Source organism: Platalea leucorodia, assembly GCF_965183815.1.
Source record: "Platalea leucorodia genome assembly, chromosome: 7".
NCBI lineage: Eukaryota > Metazoa > Chordata > Aves > Pelecaniformes > Threskiornithidae > Platalea > Platalea leucorodia.
Window position 1 is genome coordinate 55,293,057 of NC_138829.1, and position 18,179 is coordinate 55,311,235.

The following is an 18,179-nucleotide window of genomic DNA, read 5'->3' on the forward strand; positions in this document are numbered from 1 at the left end:
AGTGGCAACCACTTACATCCAGCCCTGGGGAAAGAAACCTGCCAATGAATCTTGGGAGGCTGCTCGATCCCCAGGAAAATTAGGAGCAGAGTCCAAATTGCTGGAGGAGAGGCATCCAGGTATGGGGGGTGGCTTGGTGCTGGGCAGGGTCCTGAGCACACCCATGAACCCCATCCGTGCCGAGCAGCTGCACCTGGGACGCTGCACCTGGGACCCCCCCACCCACGCCCACCGCCCACGGCCCTGGAGACCCATTTAAGCTCAGGCCTGGGCACCCAGTCCTGCCTGGTCTGTGGGGTGCTGGTCTGCAGCCCTGGGCCCTGCAAGGCTTGTACTGCCGGCAGCCCATCTCCAGTGCCCTCTCCTGGAGGGACATTAGAGCTACATGGCAGCTCTGCCTCCTGGATAGACCTCAGACCTGGGTGCAGACTTGTCCCTGGCCCATCTCCTGCAGCTTCAGTGTCCTACAGGTTTGGGTCTCCTAATGGCACTCTGTGAGTAGCCTGCATGCCTAAGGAAAGGTGACTCGTGCTATACTCTCTTCTATATAGGGGCACAGCTTGAGCTTGCTTTCTTCAACCTGATCACCCATTTCTAAAAAGCTAGTAGGTCCTTTATGGTTTTGAAGTCTTTCTCTCTCTGCTGAGTTTGGCTGGAGTTCCCTGAAGGAGTTGCTAATGTATCAGCCTCCCCAGGAAACCAAGCTGAGTGTGTCTGGTGAGGCAGGGTCTTGAGGGCTTCCATTGGGCAGAGGTCCTGAGAGTAAATCTTGGAGACTGCCTGAGCACAGCCAAAGTTAGCAGTTTTAGTGCTTGGTTTCATGCCTCCTTTAGCTCATGTGTGGGGTAATAGCTTCATTTATTTCTTTGCAGAAGAGAAAAGTCTCCAGTTCTTACAGGGCTGGTTGGTGATAGCCTTCAGTATCACAGCAAGGGTGTCCCTCCTTCCTGGAGCAGCTGCATCTTTTGGCTTTATCCTAAGACCTAAAGGACCTCATTAGGAGCAGAAATGAGGATCAAGTCTTGCCTGGTAGTCCATGCTCTCACGCAATGCTCTTGACCCCTTTCCCTGAGGTTTGCTTGCTGCAGGTTACGAAGTCCTTCCCTCTCTGCCAGAAGGTTTGCCTTCAACTGGCCCAGTTCTCTGTGCTGTTGGGAGGGATGACTGCTGGCCTACAGCCCATCAGCAGCAGGAAGGGACCCAGGCAGAGGGTACGCCCACATCTTGAGCCCCCTGGATGTTATGAAGGCCATCATCAAAGAAAATGTGGGGCTGGATCTGGGCAAGGATGGGGCCCTTGGGAGCCCCGTCCATGAAGAAAGCCTCGTCAATGGCCAGACCCCACTCCCGGAGCGTCTTGATGGCTCGGATGCCCATGTCTCGGCCACTGCGGGCGGTCACCAGGTAGGTGCGGATGGGGGATTTTTCCTGGCTGAACTTCTTGCGGATCTTCCCAAGGTGCATGGCAAAGGCCTTCAGGGGACCCTGGAAGCACAGCAAGATACTTGGGAGTAGGTGGGAAATAAGGAGACATCTACTCTGCCTATACAAGCCACTTGTTCCAGGGTCTCTCAAGGCTCTGCAGAACACAGGGATGCCTGTGATGTGCAGGACTGGGTAGTGCTGGGACTGGTGCTGTGCATTGGGGTGCTTGGGAGGAAGGTAAGTGTCGTGGTGTTCATCCTAATCCCAAAGAGACCAGGAAGGTACATTCCAGTGAGCAGTGCCTCTGGGTCTGAGTCCTGCAGGGACTTGCACAGCAAGAGGTCCCAGCCTATGGAAGGTGGAGATAACCACAATCCTGGATATTTGGGAGCTGATGTTCACTTATAGGAGATCTTGGGCCACATCCATCTCCAGTGGGACTCCAGATCAGGCCCACACCAGGGACTGAGTGGTGGATGCAAAGGGAACCTGTAAGGATTTGTGCTTTTTTGACTGCTCATGGCAAAGCCCTAGCGGGAGAGATGCTCACAGTGGGTGCAGAGCCTGTGGATGCCCATCAAAGTGGGGTAGCTTGCTCACCTCTCCCATAGGCACGGCCTCCATTGCCCGCTCATACTGCACTGCCCCCTCCAGCCCCTGCTCCTGGAAGACCTGGTCCGTCTCGCTGGAGAAGAGCACGGCATCCCCGTCAAACACCACGCGGAGCGGGGTGCTGGGGGCCTGCACCTCCTGCTGGAAGACAAGTGCTGCCGAGACCCCTGTGAGACAGAGCAAGGTGGGGCTCAGGGGGGACGCCCGCTCCTGGGGGCAGCTCGTGCATGGCCAGCTCCTCTCCCCACTTTTGCCATGGCCCCGTCCCACACCACAAATGTCTAAGCCAGGGGTCTTTCTGGGGGGGTCAGCCCAGCCTTTCTAGGACTGTGTTATCCCCCAATAAAAGCGTTGCTGATCAGACTGATGTCTGGAGAGATACTCAGTCTGCTAAGAGATGATGGGTGGTTGTGTAGGCATGAGCAGCCCTCCTCCTGGTGCTTGCTCACCCTGCCAAGCCTGGCTTTAATGCCCAGATTTAGCACTCTGTGCTGTGAGTAATACAGACTGGCACCTCCACTTGATTGAGGTAATTGGCTTAATTACAGGTCTTTTCCTACAGGCTGCTCCCTGCCTGCCCTCATCTGTGGACCGAGGCCCCCGGATGAGAGAGACTTGTCAGAGCAATGATGCTCTTCAAGGATGCTCCAGGAATGTGCTGTGTAGCGAAGGAAAGCCCAGGCTGCAGATGGCTTGCTGCTGACCTTGAAGGACCTTGGCCAGCTGATGTGCTCATACTCAAGCAAATTAATAAGGAGGCAATTAACCCCATTAGAGCTGTTGGGGAGACTGCACTCCCTCCAATCCAGGTCAAGCACGTGCTTACATCTATCACTGAGCACATGGTAACTCTGCATGTACCAAGAAAGCAAATTTCTATAGCATCCTCACAAAGCCCTGGGAATCGCTGATGCATTCTGACTGATCAAGGAAGCAGCAATGGGCAGCATCTTTGGTTAGAAAGGCTTAAATGTCAGACAGGGAATGACCAGCCCATGGCAGAGCTACAGCCAGAACTGTGCATAAAGCACTCGGTGACTTGTGAAGGCATCTGAGAAACCCTGGTGTGGTTGCAGGCTACTGGTGGGGACAGAAGAGGAGATTGAACTGTTCAGGACTGTACTGGTAATCAATGAGCCACTCACCCCCTTGCTCTTGTGAGAGCACAGGCTCTGGGGTTGTGTCTTGGTACTGGGCTGCTTGGGAAAACTGTGGTGGGTTTGGGGATGTGGGATGGAGGGGAAAACACACCTCTCTGGAGGGCATTGCAGACATCTATCCTGTCAGCCGAGAGGAAGAGCTTGACCCCATGGGACTTCAGGTACTGTGTGGAGTCCTCATCACTGACGAAGCAGAACTTGGAGATCTCCAGGCCTTCGGGTCAGGGGATGTGAGCAAAGTCTGTTATGGGCCAACATCCTCCTTGCAGTTCCCCCCCTCCCCTCCTGGGGTCTCAGTGTACTTTGCTGCAAAGCTCAGGGCAATTAATTTCCCACTGCTGTGTGGGGAACCTGCCCCTGTTCTTGCTGCATCTTCTTGCCCTGTTGCTCCTACAAAACTGCAGAGTGCAGTTAAATATTCCCTTCATCCCTCCCTTAAATGAGCCTTCCTGACAGCACTCTGGGATTTAGGGTTTTTTTTTTTTAAGAACGCTGTTTCTTTAGTAGCTGCTTGAGGATGCCCAGGCTGTGCAAAATGCTGCCAGACCCCCTGGTGCAAAGGATAAGGCTGAAGGGAGCTGGGCTCTGCCAAGGAGCCTGTAGCCTGGGTGTGCTCCAGCACCCTGGGAAAGCTGCATGGGGCTGGCAGGAATCAGGCTTGTTTCCAAAATAACCCCTTCCCCTTGTGCCCCCTGGCTCTGTATTTGCCACTGATGTTCCACTGTGGTGCCTTATCTGCTTTGCAGCCTCCCAGGGAGAAGCAGACACCCCCGGGGATGGGGTCCCTCTTACCGTAGTGCTTGGCACTGTTGATGATGCGCACGCCGCTCTCTGGGCTGTTGTTGGAGAGCACCAGGATGTCAAAGAGGTCCTTCGCTGCTGGGTTGCTCTCCAGGATCTTTTCATTCACATACTGCGTTGCCTATGAGATGAGACTCTTTTGGAGGGGCATGACTGCAATGGCTTTGCTGGGGCTCTTTTGTAGTTAAGGTTAATGCTGCATCTGCCAGCTATGGCAAGGCTAGCATGTTATGGAGAGCCAGACAGAGCAACCATCCTGCAAAAGCCATCGTCAAGAGGGCAGGGAGCAGGATACCCCACCAGGAGGGAGGTGGACATGTGGGACTGGTAAGGAGCACAGGTCTCTATGCCCTGCAATGAGGCCAAGAGGTCAGGGCAGGCATATCTGCACCCCATGATGGGAGTTGAGACCTAAAGCCAGGAAAGCTGAGCTTTCACCCCATCCTGTGAGTGTCTGCTTGTGCCCCTGTCCAGGTGTGGGTCTCACCTGGATGAAGGCGAAGGCCGTGCCTGGTGGCAGGGGCTTGTCCTGGTTGGCCTGCTGGTGCCTTGCGTACTCCTCCTTGCCCTTCTCCAGGTAGAGCTTGTGCTCCTCCTCCAGGTTGAAGATGGCTCTGGTGGTCACCGCAATGACCAGTGCCTCACTGGGATCTTTCTGCAGGACAGGAAGGAAAGATGGATTGGGGGACAGCAAAAAAGGAGCTTGGGGAGGTGGGGTGAGCACGGGGACACAGGGCTCCACCAACCAGGGTAGTGGGGTTAGGCGTTGGAGGCATCACCCATGCTTTTATGGTTCCTGATGCCAGAGGTCCTTTGGAGAAGAGGTACCAAGCCCAGTCTTCATCTTCAGGCCATCAAGGATGGGAGCAGGCAGTTGTGAAACCCTAACCTGTCTGGTAAGTGCCATATGCTCTGAGGACAGCTCACAATCAGATGGGATTGCTTCATAATTTTGGTGTTTGTGTGCACAGCACAGCCATGGTTGCCTGTTTGTGCTGAGCTGGGCACTGCTGGGTTTCTCTGCATGTACTGGTGGTTTTACCCTTTCTTTGTGTCTGTTCTGGAGAGTCTAATAAAGTCTCTATATACGTACAGAAGCTGCTGTTTTCTCCCTGGCTGCTTCAAAATTTAAGTGTGAGCAAATGCACCCATCCTGTCCATGCAGCTGGAGGTTCAGTCCTGCAACCTCTTCCCGTGTGGAAATCGCATGGACCTCACTGGGAACAGGTGCCTAGCAGCCCTGGGACAGGCCACTTCTGCTGAAACCTAGGCACAAGCAATTCAGGCCACACAGCTCTGGGTTGTGGTGTGCCCTCTCCTGTGGTGGCATTTCAAAACTTGCTTTGGAAATACCAGATGTGTGTTTTGTAATGAACAACCTTTTACCTGTTTCACATTGGTGTTTATGACTGTGCTTTCAGGATCTGCCATCTTCAACTTTCAGCCTCAAAGAGAAAATATACAATTAAACCGATGCATGATAATGCAGCCAATCTAGAGAGGGGGAAGAGTGGAAAAGAAAGGGGACATCCCACCTACCAAGTGGAGCAGCCCAAATGAACCTGCTCCTGCTGACAACAGCTCTGCTCTGAGAAAGCCTGGTCTAATAGTTCCAATTAAATATGATGAAGTGGCTTTTATATCACAGATCACTGCTTCCCCCCCACCCCCAAAGGGCAGTTTTCTCCAGAGGGAACTGCTGAAACCAGTTGTGAAGCTCTTCCCAGCAAAGTAAGTCTGTCTTTACATACCGTAACTAGGGCTTGGAGGTTGATTGAAGCTAAAAAGCTGAAATAGGCCAGATGTTATGGGTAGGCTTCTAGTTCACATCCTTATTGCCTGTCTTGCTACTTTTTTTGTTTGAATGGCGAATTTGTATCCAGAAATAAGCAAGTTCACTGCGTGAGCAGCTGCAAAAGGCCTGAGTAAGTAGAGATGTGTGGCGAGGGCTTGGGTGCAGGATGGGGTCCTGCTGAGGGCGGCTGGTCTGCCCCTCCACAGCCCTCTGAGCCAGCCAGCTCCTACACTAAAGGTCTCTGTGCAGGCTGTGCTACCCTAGGTCTGGCAGATGAAAGTCACAACGGGTTACACAGTCTGCATGTGCCTAGCAGCTGAATAAGAAAACGCATTTATTTTTGTACGTCCAGGTCCTGTGGTTTCTATAACCACCACGCTGCACACTTCATTTCTATGCACTAGTCAGTGTTCGAAGAGGACTTTCAGGATTCAGCCTGTGGGATGGGAACTGTTCTGGTTCCCACTGAGGGGCATCCCACAGGGGTTGTTTCCACACAGCAGCTCCTACAAGTAAGCTGTGGGGTTTCTCTGGAGCACAGGGGCAGCAATGGTGTCTCTGCACAGATGTGCTGGCAATGGCAGGGGGTTAAGACCTCATTTACCAGTTCATGCCCTTCCTGATTACTGGGTTGGGGGGCTGTGCAAGCATAGACCAAAGCCAGCATGCAGTGTAAAGGGGAAGTCAGGGTCTCCAGGGAGACCTTTCTTTTGCCTCAATTTTCTTTAATTTTTATTATTCAGGGGCTGTGCAAAGTGTTGCCCGGGCTGCTAGGAAATGCACTTGGCTGATGCCAGCCCAGAGAGCCGGAGTCTTTCCATGAGGTTTCAATGTTTGTATGTGCATTCCCCAGCTGCCCCCGGGGTGGAAAGCCCTGCTGGCAGGACTGCTTCCCCCAGCCAGGGGGTGCCTGGAAAGCCAGGAGATGCTGAGCATCCCTCTGCTTCTTCCACCCATAACCCATGCTGGGAAGGGGTTCCCTCCCACAGAGCAGGGCAGAGGGTGGCAACCACCAGCCCTTGTCTGGTGAGAAGGGAGCAGCTTTCCTCTGACTGAATTTCAGCCAAGCACTTTTCTAAAAGTGAAAAAGAAATGAGAGGAGGCAATGGAGCTGAACAGCCCTTCCGGGATGGAGAACATCATCTCTAATTTCTGCTCTGTCCTTCCAAGTGCTGCAAACTGAGCCTGACTTCTCCTTTCCACCTCCCTCCCTCTAGTAACCGCAGTATTGCTTACATATAGCTATGTGTATATGCACATGCACACAATGCCAGACATGCAGGAAAGCGTCTCAGGCGGATGCTTGCTGGTCCCCGCAGCTCATCCTACAGCTGCGTAGCACAGAGCAACTATTACCCCACCGCACGCAGCCAGTATTTTGCTAGAGAGAAAAGCCCAAACTCACCGTGAGCGCTGCCTCTTCTCCCTAGTGCAGCCTGTCCAGCAGCAGCATCCAAACTTTGCCCAAGATGCTGCCGTTTATATTTCCCCCTCCCTGTGCTGGCAGGAAGCAGGCAGGAGCCAGGCTGGGGTGCAGCTCCGCTCCCAGGCGTGCTGGGATTTGTAGGCAGCCCAGTGGGTTGGCGTCATGCCTGGGCCAGACTGCATTTCCCAGCTGGCGCCGCACAGGCGGCTCATGGCTGCCTGGGCCTGGCCTCAGCCACGGCCACGCTCTGAGGAAGGCACTCTGCCCTGGTCCTGCATTTCGGGCTCCCTTGGAGCTTGTGCTCACTTGCCACTTGCTGCCCACAAGTGCTGCAGCAATGTCTATTTCTGTAGCCAGGGTATTTATAGCATGCCTCCACATCTCTCATTTCCCAGCCTTTGAATAGATAATGGTTGTGGTTTTGACCGAAAATATAGGGGTACATGTTGAAGAGCGGCTTGCAGTGTATGCAGGAAGATGCAGGGAGCTGGGCCAGGGAGAAGGGCTGGTGCAGAGCACGGCAGGGCACAGCGGGCGCTCACCACATTTGCAATTTTACTGTAATGTTTTTGGGTGCCTCTTCCCTTCTATTCTGAAAGCTGCCTCTTATCCACTGCCCTGAGCAGGGGTGATTTTTGGGTTGGGATCTTGCTTTTCCAGGTGGGCTGTGCGGCATCCAGCCCTGCGAGGCTCATACTGCCAGGGTATTTCAACACCCCCTTTCTGCCCAAGAGTGAGATTTGGGGCGGGGGAGGCTGACACAGAGGAGCGGCTGCCACCCTGCAGCTCTTCCCTTACCCAGCTGGGGCACGTCCCTGCCCTGCTGCTGGAAGATGGCCCAGATCAGCAGCCTCCCCAGCCTGGCTTCTGCCAAAGGAGACCAAATTCACCCGCATTAAGGCCAAGCAGCCGCCCCCCTGAGTGGCACCAGGTTACCACCAGTATCACCAAATCTCCCAAAGTGCAGGCTGCAACCGGGGTCCTGCGCAACTTGGCTTCACCGACGTGCTTTTCTCTAGCAAACAGCCTGTCAAGAAGGCTACTGAAATGCTCAGCTTTTAGCATGCATATGCAAACTCGCTTTCCCTGACTGATTTTGTCGGGCATGTTCCCTTTTACCCCTGTCCCCCTTATGCATGTCTCCTGTGCATCCTCTGGGACTGCCAGTTTAGAGCAAAAAGTGTTTTGGCATCTATGTTTCCCCCCCAGAGGTTTGCTGCAGCATCATTCCCACAGCATCTCCTGCTCCTGGAGGTGATGCTTCTCTGAGCAGCAGCAGTGCAGGGTGCTTGCAAGCGGGGCCATGTTTTGGGTAGCCAAGGGGCAACCCTGGCACCTCTCTTGTGGCCAGGTGCCCAGTGTGGCAATGCCTTGGTGGCCATGTGAAAATCTGTCAGGATCGGTGAGCCAGGGTGGCTGGGCAGACCTGGGACGGGTCTGGTTTCCAGGGCCTCTCCCCCCATGTCCACGTCAGCCATCAGGCACCGGCGGTATCACTCCCTGCTTCCGGCACCGCCCCAAATTTCCAGTGACAAGGTGGGTTTTGGTCTGACTTTGCTGAATGGGCAGCAAGGGAAGAAGTGTGCAAGCATAAATTTAATGTGACAGGGATGCCAGTGAAATCACTCCTGGCTATGTGCCTGGTGCTGCTCCCATTGGTGCTGGGGGATGGAGCCACTCAAGCAGTATCCCCTCGCCCTGTCTGTCCTCCCTGCCGCGTTGGAGCGGAGCATCCTCGTTCATCCCCACTGCCGCGTGCATTTCCTGGGCCCTCGCATGGTGGATTAAACCACTGCGTGCCCCTGTCGGCCAACGAACTGGGGTCCCCAAGTGCAGAGCTCACCAGGGATGGATGCAACCATGCACCCATCCCCTTGCAAGCGTCCATCCCCTTGCGCTAAGTGCCTGCAGCCACGCTGTCCAGCACGGCATCGCTACAGGGGTAACTTGAAGAAGCAAATTTGCCGGGGCACAGAGCTGAGCAACGATGCCCACCGGCTTCTCGCAGGCAGGAGGGCAGGTTTTGCTTCCTGGTCCGGTAGGGAGTTCCCCGCTGGCTTTTCACCTGCGTGAGCACTGCTTGGGTCAGCGGCAAGGTGGGGCTGACAGAGCTGCTGGGGCCACCCGGTTCCTGGGCTGGCAAAGCAGACTTTCCTGTTTCGGCCGTGCCGTGCAGCCACCATCCCTGCTGCACCCTCGGCTCTGCGCCCGGCGGGGTCTTGTCTCACCCCACAGCATGCCCCTGCCACGCGCGGCTGCTGGGCCCGGAGCCTGCGCAGCAGGGAAGGGAGACTGAGGCTGGGAAGAAGACGTGTCGGTAAGTCTGGTTTTGGGATCCCAGTCAGCACAGGGTGGGAGCGAAAAGCAGGGCTCCCCCAGCCCTTTTTCCAGGAGCAGGAATGCTCAATGCTCCCTACAGAGCCCACCAAGGCTGCGCTGCCTCTCCCAGACTGCAGCAGGGCTGTTCTCATCATCACCAAAACAGCAGCTCAGGTCATGAGGGTCTGGGATGAGCTTTTTTTTTAAACCAGGGCCAATGTCAGACTAAAGTGACAGAGCCCATGGGGATCTGGCAGGGAAAAAGTGCTGACACCTAATTCTGTGCCTGCTCGCCCATGCTGTTGTGTCCACCCACTGCCACAGCCTGAAGCCACAGCCCAGTGCCTCCTAAATATCACAGGCACGTCACTGGCCACTGATTTCTGCGTTTGGCAACAGGAGAAACCGATCATTAAAGCTGCTGGTGGCGGGGCTGTGAGTGGAGCTCGGGTGTCCAATGGCACAGATGTCCCAGGTGGCCCTGGGCAAGTCATCTAACCTGCACCTCATTGCCGCAGAGATGACAGCAATTCCCATGTCCCTCCAGCCCTACGCTCGCACGCAGCAAAGCCCACTGTTGGAAACATTAAAGGCTGTTGCTGGCTTCGCAGGCTCAGCAGAGGGAAACGCAGAGGTGGTCTCTCCCCAGGAGGGTCCCCGTGCAAGGAGCCATGGCCCTGCGGGGTGGGCAGAACGTGGGCAGAGCGCGGGCAGAGCGAGGCAGCGTTGGCTCCTTGAGCTGGGACCCGCTCGGACGCAGGGCAGGCGGCTGGGGCAGCCAAGGCAAACAGGCACATACCTGCCAGCCCCAGTCACGGCACTGGGGCTGGTGCTGCCAGCGCCGTGATGGCTGCAGACCTGCTCTCTGTACAGCCTGGCTCCCTGTGCACCTCTGCCGCTGCTGCTCCTCACCCAAAAGGAGGCAAGAAGGAAGTTTTGGCTATGAGGAAGTGTTCATGCTAGAATAAGAGCCTTGCTATGGGGAGAGCAGTAGTGAAAAACCATTCTGCTTTAAATTTGAAACCTTCCCTTAAGCTGCGTCAGCGTTGCCATGTGCACAGGTCAGGCTTACGTAAAGTTTCCGAGCCAGCATGACCCCAGCCTGGTGGCACCACTGCCACCTGCAATGCAGGCACCAGCCCTGCTGCAAGCCCAGGAGCAAACCCTCCCGCTCCTCAGCCCTGCGAGAGGGGGAAGAACAGCCGAAAAAGGGTGTTAGCTAATGGTGGGGCTTGCCGAGGGCTGAGCAAATCCTTCAGCTCATGCTGCCTGGCCAGGGAGGAGCCAGCACAAAACAGCTCTTGGGTTTTTTTCGCCTACAGCCAGGTGATTCCTCTTCTCAAAAACAAAGGAAAACTCCCTAATCCATCCTCTCCACTCCCTCCCCTTTCCAAAGGCAGGCTTGCAAGGATATAAATGAGAAGGCTGTAGGCAAGGGGCTGGCTGGCGCAGAGCCCTCCCAGCCCGCGGCTCCCTCCCGATCCATTTCACACCTCCTTGCCAAAGTGGCCAAGCCCTAAATGCTTATGCTGGGCTGTATATTTTAATTGTGTTTGCTCTCATTAGAGCCCTGGGCCACCAGCAGCACACGCGCTACCGGAAAGGAAATCTCCACTCTGTTAATTTTGCTTGCATTCCCAGGTCACCCCAGCGTAGCCATGGCAGTGGCAGCCAGGAAAGGCAGGGTGACGGCCTCCCCGCTCTCCGGCAGCCCCGTGGCCATCGCCACCACAGCTCAGGCGGGCTTCCTGGGCAGCTGGCTTAGCCGGATCCCACGTGAGTATGATGGCACTTGCCCTGCTCTCTCAAGCAGCGTTATCCGGGGGGGCTCCTGGACTCTGAGGCTGTGTATCCACTTCTCCCTCCCTCCAAATTCCTTTTTTCAGCTGGGTCCATCAGGGTGGGGATGCTGCAGAGTGGTACTGCGCAGCTCCAGGAGAGCAGGGCATCCTTGCAGCCCACTGGGGAATGGCTGCAGCCTCCCTGCATGGGACCTGTTGAGGATTATAGGGGCAATTTTGAAAGAACAACTCCTTAATGCTGAAGCACCAGGAAGGGGTTTGAATGCACTCTACACGTTTTTGCTTGGGTTTAACTCTTCTGTCCATCTCCGCTCCCTGAACATTGTGCCAGTACCCAAATGGGCACTCATTGCTGTGGCTGTGGCAGTGGCTGTTCTCCTCCTCCTCTTCCTCATCTGCAGCGTCAGGTGCTGCTGTGGCAAGAAGAAGCCCAAGAAGAAGGAGAGAATCAGCTTGCATGCCGTCAGTGGCTCCAGCACGGTCTGCCTTGTGCGTCCTGCTTTCCCCTCTCCCCCACCTCCCTCCTCCTTGGAGGTTTACTGCCGTGCTGCCCGGTCCTGGGTGTGGTGGGAGCACGGCATGGCTGGGGATGTGGCTGAGCACGTCTTGAGGGTACTGCTGCTCTCTGCCGCAGGTCCAGCCTGAGATGGAGGACCTGGAGCGGGGTGCAGAGCAGACAGGGCGAGGAAAGCTGCAGTACTCCCTGGAGTACAACTTCCGTGCGCAGGAGGTAGGGATGCTTGCAGCCGCAGCACGGCAGGGAAAAGGCTTTGCTCTTGCATGGTCCCTCTTTGCTGCTCACTGAGGTGGACCATACCCTCTTGCACCTCCCCTCCCACCCGCAGCCGGCTGGCTCTCACACCCATGTGGTGTGGAGGTGTCCTCCCTGCTGCCCTCGCTTGCTTCCCACTGCGCCCCCGGTCATCTGCCCTGTCCTCCTCCACCTGGTGACCTTGTGCATCGCTCCTTTTAAGCTGAAAGTTGGCGTGAAGCAGGCAGCCGAGCTGAAGGCCATGGACAGTGGAGGCACATCTGATCCGTATGTGATTGTCTACCTAACATCCGATATGAAGAAGAAGTATGAGACCAAGGTTTACCGCAAGACCCTGAACCCCATCTTCAATGAGAGCTTCACTTTCCAGGTAGGTGATGGTTGATGATGGTTTTATGGTCCCATCAAGAGCGTTGCATGGGCACTGCTCCCTGGTCACAAACCTCTCCAGGCAGGGAGATGCTTTTGCAGCTGGATGGGGAAGTATCAGAGAGAAAGACCTGCTACCATGTCTGCCACCCCATCCTGTGGGGCAGGGCTGCCACCGAGGAGTTAGTCCAGGCTTTTGGGTCCTCTTCTGCAGGTACCCCAGGTGGAGGTGCCTGAATCCACACTGGTGATGCAGATCTACGACTTCAACCGCTTTGCCAAGCATGACATCATCGGTGAGGTCCGGCTGCCCCTGGCCAGTGTCAGCCTGCAGCACGTCATTGAGCAGTGGAGCGACCTGGTGGCAGCCAGTAAAGTGGAGGTTGGTCCTGGCGGGTGGGAAACTCTGCTGAAAGGAACACTGCTGTTGCTTTTGCTTTGCTTGCCACCACCCCAAGAAGCAGCCCCTTGGGGGCAAGCATGAGGGTGGGGGAGACCCAAGAAACTTGGGTCCAGCCTGGTGCTCCAGCCCCATGGTGAGCCAGCTCCTCTGCCCAGTGCTTATTGCTGGCATCTTTTCATCAGGAAGAGCAGCTCGGCGAGATCTGCTTCTCGCTGCGCTACGTCCCCAGCACTGGCAAGCTAACGGTGCTCATCCTGGAAGCCAAGAAGCTGAAGCGGATGGACTCTCACGGGCTCTCAGGTCAGCAGGGACTGCTCATGCTCAGATCTCCCTACCCATGCCCAGTCCTTAACAATGGCACCCAGAGCTGCAAAGCCTTGAAACCTCTCAGTGCAGAGACCTGCTTCCCTCTCCCTCCACCATACCCAGCCCTTGGCTGGCTCCCAGCCTTCCCCAGCACAGATACTCTAGCTTTGGGCAGACTTGGAGATATCTCTCAGGAGGAGATGTCATGGCTGGATGGCTTGGGGAGCTTGTGGCAGGAGGAGGCAGGGGCAGGTGAGCTCTGGGGTGGCTGGCAAGGGGAAGAGGAGTGGATGCTCACCACAAGGCGTGACATGTGGGATGCCATGCTCTGCTTAGGAATGGGCCAGGGAAGCTGTTTTCGTGGCTGAGCTCCTCAGTCAAAAATTGTCACTTGTCAGCTGTGTCCTCTCTTTCCTCAGATCCTTTTGTCAAGGTGCATCTCATCCTGAACAGGAAGAAATGGAAGAAGAAGACGACAAGCGTGAAGAAAAACACCTTAAGCCCTTACTTCAACGAGGTGTTTGTTTTTGAGGTGCCTTTCAATCAGATCCAGGTGGGTTTCCCTGCAGTGCCCAGGGCTGAGCAGGTCCCCGCTGCGGCAAGCCCCCTCCCACTGACCCTCTTTCTTGTGTCCCCCTCCACCCAGCACGTGGACATGGTCATCTCCGTCTGGGATCATGACAAAGTGACCAAGAACGAGCCCATCGGCAAACTCTTCCTGGGCTGCCGGGCCACGGGCAACCAGCTGCGGCACTGGTCCGACATGCTGTCCAACCCACGCCGGCCCCTCGCCCAGTGGCACAGCCTGCAGCCCCCAGACGTGGTTGACAAAGCCCTGGGGCTGAAGTCCCACCTCAAGCTGTCCCTGCTCCCCAGATAGTGGGGGTCTCCTCCTCCACCTGGGGGTTAGGATGGAGGGCTTGCAGAGGGGTGAGGCGCTTCTGCTCAGCTGCATCTAGACATATTGGTCCCAGCTCAGTGTCAGCAGAGGGGACTGGGGGCTCTTTTTGGCCAAGAGATGATCTGCCTGCTGGTGCAGCTCATGCCCTGTATAATGCCTGGAGCGGGGCAGCTCAGCACCCCAGGGCAAGGCTGGACACGGAGCAGAAGATGCTAGAGGGGACGGCGTGGGTGCAGAAGCCAGCTCATCCCAGCCGCTCGCGGGCCGGCAGGACAAATACACAGAGCTTCAAGTTCATGCAAAAACACTGAGTCCAGTGATATTTTTAAACTGGAGGTTTAACATGCTGGCATCCTGGGGTGGGAACTCTCTTCGGTTGTGAATAACTCGGCAAGAGATGAGTTCTCGGGAAGGCTTTATGTGTCCTGTGAAGGCTTTTAAACAAGACCAAGATCTTGAAGCACCCTAAGAGGCTTGAGAGGAGAGAAAGAAGACAGGCTGGCAAGGAAGGTGTTGGAGATACAGGACTAGGTCTTTAGTGCCTTTGCGATAAGCATGCTCTGTGTCCTGGCTAGAGGCTAAATAAGACAGCAAAATCAGCCACTGGTTATCCACATGGCTTCACTCAGCCCATTCCAAGCCTGTGCTGACTTGAGCACCCCAAGATGTGACTCAGGGTATGGGACTCACCAGCAACTATCCCCACAGACCATGCAGATGAGGATGCAGTGTCGGCTGTATCTACCCCACATGGTCCTATAGTACTCGCGCAGTAAGGTTTGCACCCCCGGCACCTGGAGGTGCTGCCAGGGTGGAGGGGCTGAGGCTCTCGCTTTCATGCCAGATCATACTACCCCGACGAAGGCTGGGTTGCAGCCCTCATGTCACTTCTGGGCAGGTTTCATGTAATCTGGGAGGTTTTTGTGGCCACATGTCCTGCCCTGCCCTGCTTTGTGGACCTTAGGGTGGGGGCTGTGTAAGTAAAGATCCCTCCTAGAAGGATGAGGGCATTGGAGAGGTGCCACTGTCCCTACCGGTCCTTGGGTATGCTGCAGTTTGGGGTGGCTTGAGAACAGCTCCTCTGAGCCATCTGCAGGAGGAAGCTCACTGCATTGGGCTGGAGGAGGGAATCGCCCTTGCTCCAAAATACTTCTGCTACAAAACAGCCATAGCACACAGAAGATTTGGGCTCACATCGTGGAATTTTGGCCCAAAAGACAAAAGTAATTTGCACCGGGGAGCTACGGGCATGACGCTAATAGCTATCACCCAGGCTCTGGAGGGGAGAGAGCCCAGCACATTAATGAAGAGCCATTAATATTGAAAAGCAGTTAATCTGCAATTACCTGCAGCTCCACGGAGCGACCATCTGAGAGTTAAACAAACATGGCGAAGCTGAGGAAGATTATGAAAACTCTTGATAGAGATTAATGACCTGAGCTGAACTATAAAAAGCTGCTGCATCTGCTTCTTGATAAATATTCTCCAGGCTTTGCTGTGGCTCTGAGGAGGGAAGAAGTGACAGGGTGATTTTGAGACGGCTGTAACAAGTGGAGTGTGGCTTCTGCTGGGGAAACAGCATCTGCTGGTGGCTGCTAATGAAATGGAGGAAATCAGTCACCTGAGAAAGACTTGTAAAGGGGTGCTTTAAAGCCTCAACCTTCAGTCTCAGCCTTAAATCAGGTTGGAATGCGCTGTGCAGAAGGGAACATCTCTGAATGGGTTTGGGGTCCCAAATCCATCACCAGGTTGGTTTTTGGTGATGCTGTGTGGTGATTTAGGGCCATGCAGGACCCAGAAGGGTTTTGGAGGTGCTGGGAACAGGAATTTCTTATTTGTGTGTGTGCTTTTTCCAGCCCCCTTTTTTGAAGTCACAGCCTTGAGGTTCACTGCACAATTTATGGGGCTGGGCATAAAAGCACGTGCATATTAGTCCCAAAACGGACACAGCTGAAGAAAGTGCAGGGACACCCCCTCCTTGAGAAAGGTTAGCCCCAATACCAGTGCCCACAGCTCCTCTCTCCAGCTTTGGCCTCACTCAGAGCCCAAATCACCAGCGCAGTCCCAAGTGAGCAGAGCCAGTGAGGGAAGCCTGGGGCACTTTTTGGGGGCAAGCTGGGGACCTTGGGAGCAAGTGCCCAGCTGGGCCAGCTCCAGGCAGCCTGGGCTGATCCTTGGTGCTGTAAAACTCAGCAAACCGATTTGTTTGCTCAAGAGGGAGAGGCGAGTGGGTGGGGATGATCTCCACCCAGCTCCAGTTTTTAAGGTACCGCCAAGGCTGCTTTCTTCCTCCATCATTGCTTTTCCTTCTCAATCTGCCTTGTCCTCTTACAACAAGGCTTTGAGTGCTCTCCTCCTCCAAGAGGATCCTTTTTGTATCTGCTGGCAGCTTTTTAAAGCAGGGCCGGCGGAGCTGGGCTTTGTTTCATGGCTTATTTCACCCAAAGTGAATGCAGCCCTCTCAGGAGCCTGTTCACGGGAAGGAGGATGGCCCCATCTCATGTACAAGCATCTCCTTTTCCCCTTGGCCTTCGCAAGGCCAGTTGTCCCCCATGCACCAAGGACAGATGTTCTAGCATCTGCTGCCCGACCAATGCTCCTCCTGTGCTTGGAGGGCCTGGAGCAGGAGGATTCCCCGGTGGAAGATGCAACAACAAGAGAAGTTAGAGGAGGGGGAAACCAGCTCCTCCTCAGCTTGTGTCTGTGCTGGATTCCCCTGTCTGCATCTAGAGGGCAGGGCAGGTATGTGCTCCAAGCTGGGTCTCTGTGTCATCTGGTCTGTGGCTCCCATAGCGCCTCACCAGCCAAGATTTCTTCTTCTGGAGATGGAGCACGTGTGCGAGAGGGAGAGAAGGCTGTGATGCTCTGGTCTACGCATTCCCAGTTGGCACCTGGGTGGCGATGCTGGAGGTGTTCACGTGGCTTTTTCCAGGAGGCAGGAGCCAGCCTGATCCTGCACCACAGGGGCAAAGAGGGTTTTGCTGGTGGGTTAAGGTGGGCAAAAGCAGATATCCAATCCAGTCTGCATGGTGCAAAGTATCTGAGTGGTAGGTGGGGAGTTCGTTCCTCTGCTTCATGCAAGGGACAGTCCCTCTGCATTTAATTAGCAACTTTGCAGGTTGGTGGCAAGGCAAAAAGCAGGGCTTGGGCCAGGTAGAGGTCTGTTAAAGGAGACAAGAAGTATGGAAAATCGAGGTGTTTGAGATTATAAATCTTAATAGCAATTATTTACATCCAGATCCAAGACTTCTGACCTCCAGAAGTGATTTTTATGATATTTTTCCCTGCACTTCAGGAAATCAAACAGGAGAGCTACACCAGGAGAAGGCTGAGCCTTATACGTGCTTGTTGCCAGTCATCTGCTGTGAGACAAAAATGATTATGGGCTGTCATCGTTCAGCCTGGGTATGCGCTGGCTGTCCTCCAGCCGCAGATTTTTTGGCTAGTCTTAGAGTTTTTGAGAGCTGGAGAGTATCTAAGCTTTTCTCACAAGTAGCAAGCGTGCCTGTTTTATAAATATTCGATAACTAACATCATTATGTCTTGCAATTTTACAGGGAAACGTGTACTTTGCCATGCAACAGTTTCTTTTTTTAAAAGCCCTGGCTCCTGAATTTGCAGGGTTTTATGCAGGTTTGCAGCTTTTTTTTTTTTTTTTTTTTTTTTTAAAGCACATTTTTATCCTTTGTGGTTGCAGAGGCTGGGGGGGCGGGGCGCGGGGGGCAATATATGAGGATGCCTCCCGGCCCAAAACCCAGAGGCAAAGCAAGAGGATGGCTGGCCTTTGTTCGAGGCTCTTGCAAAGGAGCGGGGCGGGGGTCCCCGGCAGCCGCCCGGCCACGCCGCCAGCCCGGGGCTCGCCGCGGGACGCGGGCGAGGGCGGCGGGAGGCCCGGCGCCAGGGTCGCCAGCCGCCGCCGAGGTTTGCGGGCGGGCGGGCGGGCGGTACCGCTCCGCCGGAGCGGAGGAGGGGAGGCGAGGCGGTGTGGGCCGCAGCCCGCCCCCCCCCGCCCGGAGCCCGCCGTGGGCGGCTCTCGGGGGGCCCAGGGCCGCGCTTCCTACTCAGACTACATCTCCCAGGCTGCCCGG

At 55.3% G+C, this 18,179-nt stretch overlaps 2 protein-coding genes across 4 annotated transcripts; one reads left to right on the forward strand and one right to left on the reverse strand.

Moving 5' to 3' along the window:
- Nucleotides 1-291: 291 nt before the first annotated feature.
- LOC309593562 (cytosolic 5'-nucleotidase 1A-like) lies at nucleotides 292-10,423 on the reverse strand. Of its 3 annotated transcripts, none has more exons than XM_082318302.1 (7): nucleotides 10,338-10,423; nucleotides 5,385-5,443; nucleotides 4,486-4,653; nucleotides 3,990-4,119; nucleotides 3,289-3,411; nucleotides 2,026-2,204; nucleotides 292-1,485 (listed from the first exon to the last, which is right to left on the reverse strand). In XM_082318302.1, the coding sequence occupies exons 2-7, from the start codon at nucleotides 5,427-5,429 to the stop codon at nucleotides 1,183-1,185; spliced, it is 948 nt and encodes a 315-aa protein (XP_082174428.1). In that variant the 5' UTR covers nucleotides 5,430-5,443; nucleotides 10,338-10,423; the 3' UTR covers nucleotides 292-1,182. The 3 variants fall into 3 exon arrangements, with proteins under 3 accessions (XP_082174428.1, XP_082174427.1, XP_082174429.1); XM_082318301.1 differs by lacking the exon at nucleotides 10,338-10,423 and adding an exon at nucleotides 7,199-7,458; XM_082318303.1 differs by lacking the exons at nucleotides 5,385-5,443; nucleotides 10,338-10,423 and adding an exon at nucleotides 4,745-4,775.
- A 773-nt stretch (nucleotides 10,424-11,196) lies between these two features.
- On the forward strand, nucleotides 11,197-14,070 carry SYT8 (synaptotagmin 8; the record flags this gene model as incomplete). Its single annotated transcript, XM_082318300.1, has 8 exons — nucleotides 11,197-11,314; nucleotides 11,672-11,829; nucleotides 11,975-12,070; nucleotides 12,315-12,482; nucleotides 12,696-12,863; nucleotides 13,067-13,184; nucleotides 13,610-13,743; nucleotides 13,837-14,070. 8 exons carry the CDS (start codon nucleotides 11,197-11,199, stop codon nucleotides 14,068-14,070), a joined length of 1,194 nt encoding a protein of 397 aa, XP_082174426.1.
- Nucleotides 14,071-18,179: the final 4,109 nt, after the last annotated feature.

Excerpts from the sequence above, each read along its gene's own strand:
- LOC309593562 (XM_082318302.1), bottom strand. The coding sequence starts at position 5,429 with ATGGCAGATCCTGAAAGCACAGTCATAAACACCAATGTGAAACAG. Across the intron at positions 3,412-3,989 it reads CAACAGTGCCAAGCACTACG|GCCTGGAGATCTCCAAGTTC; the intron begins GTAAGAGGGACC and ends CCTGACCCGAAG. Across the intron at positions 2,205-3,288 it reads CTGCAATGCCCTCCAGAGAG|GGGTCTCGGCAGCACTTGTC; the intron begins GTGTGTTTTCCC and ends TCTGTCTCACAG.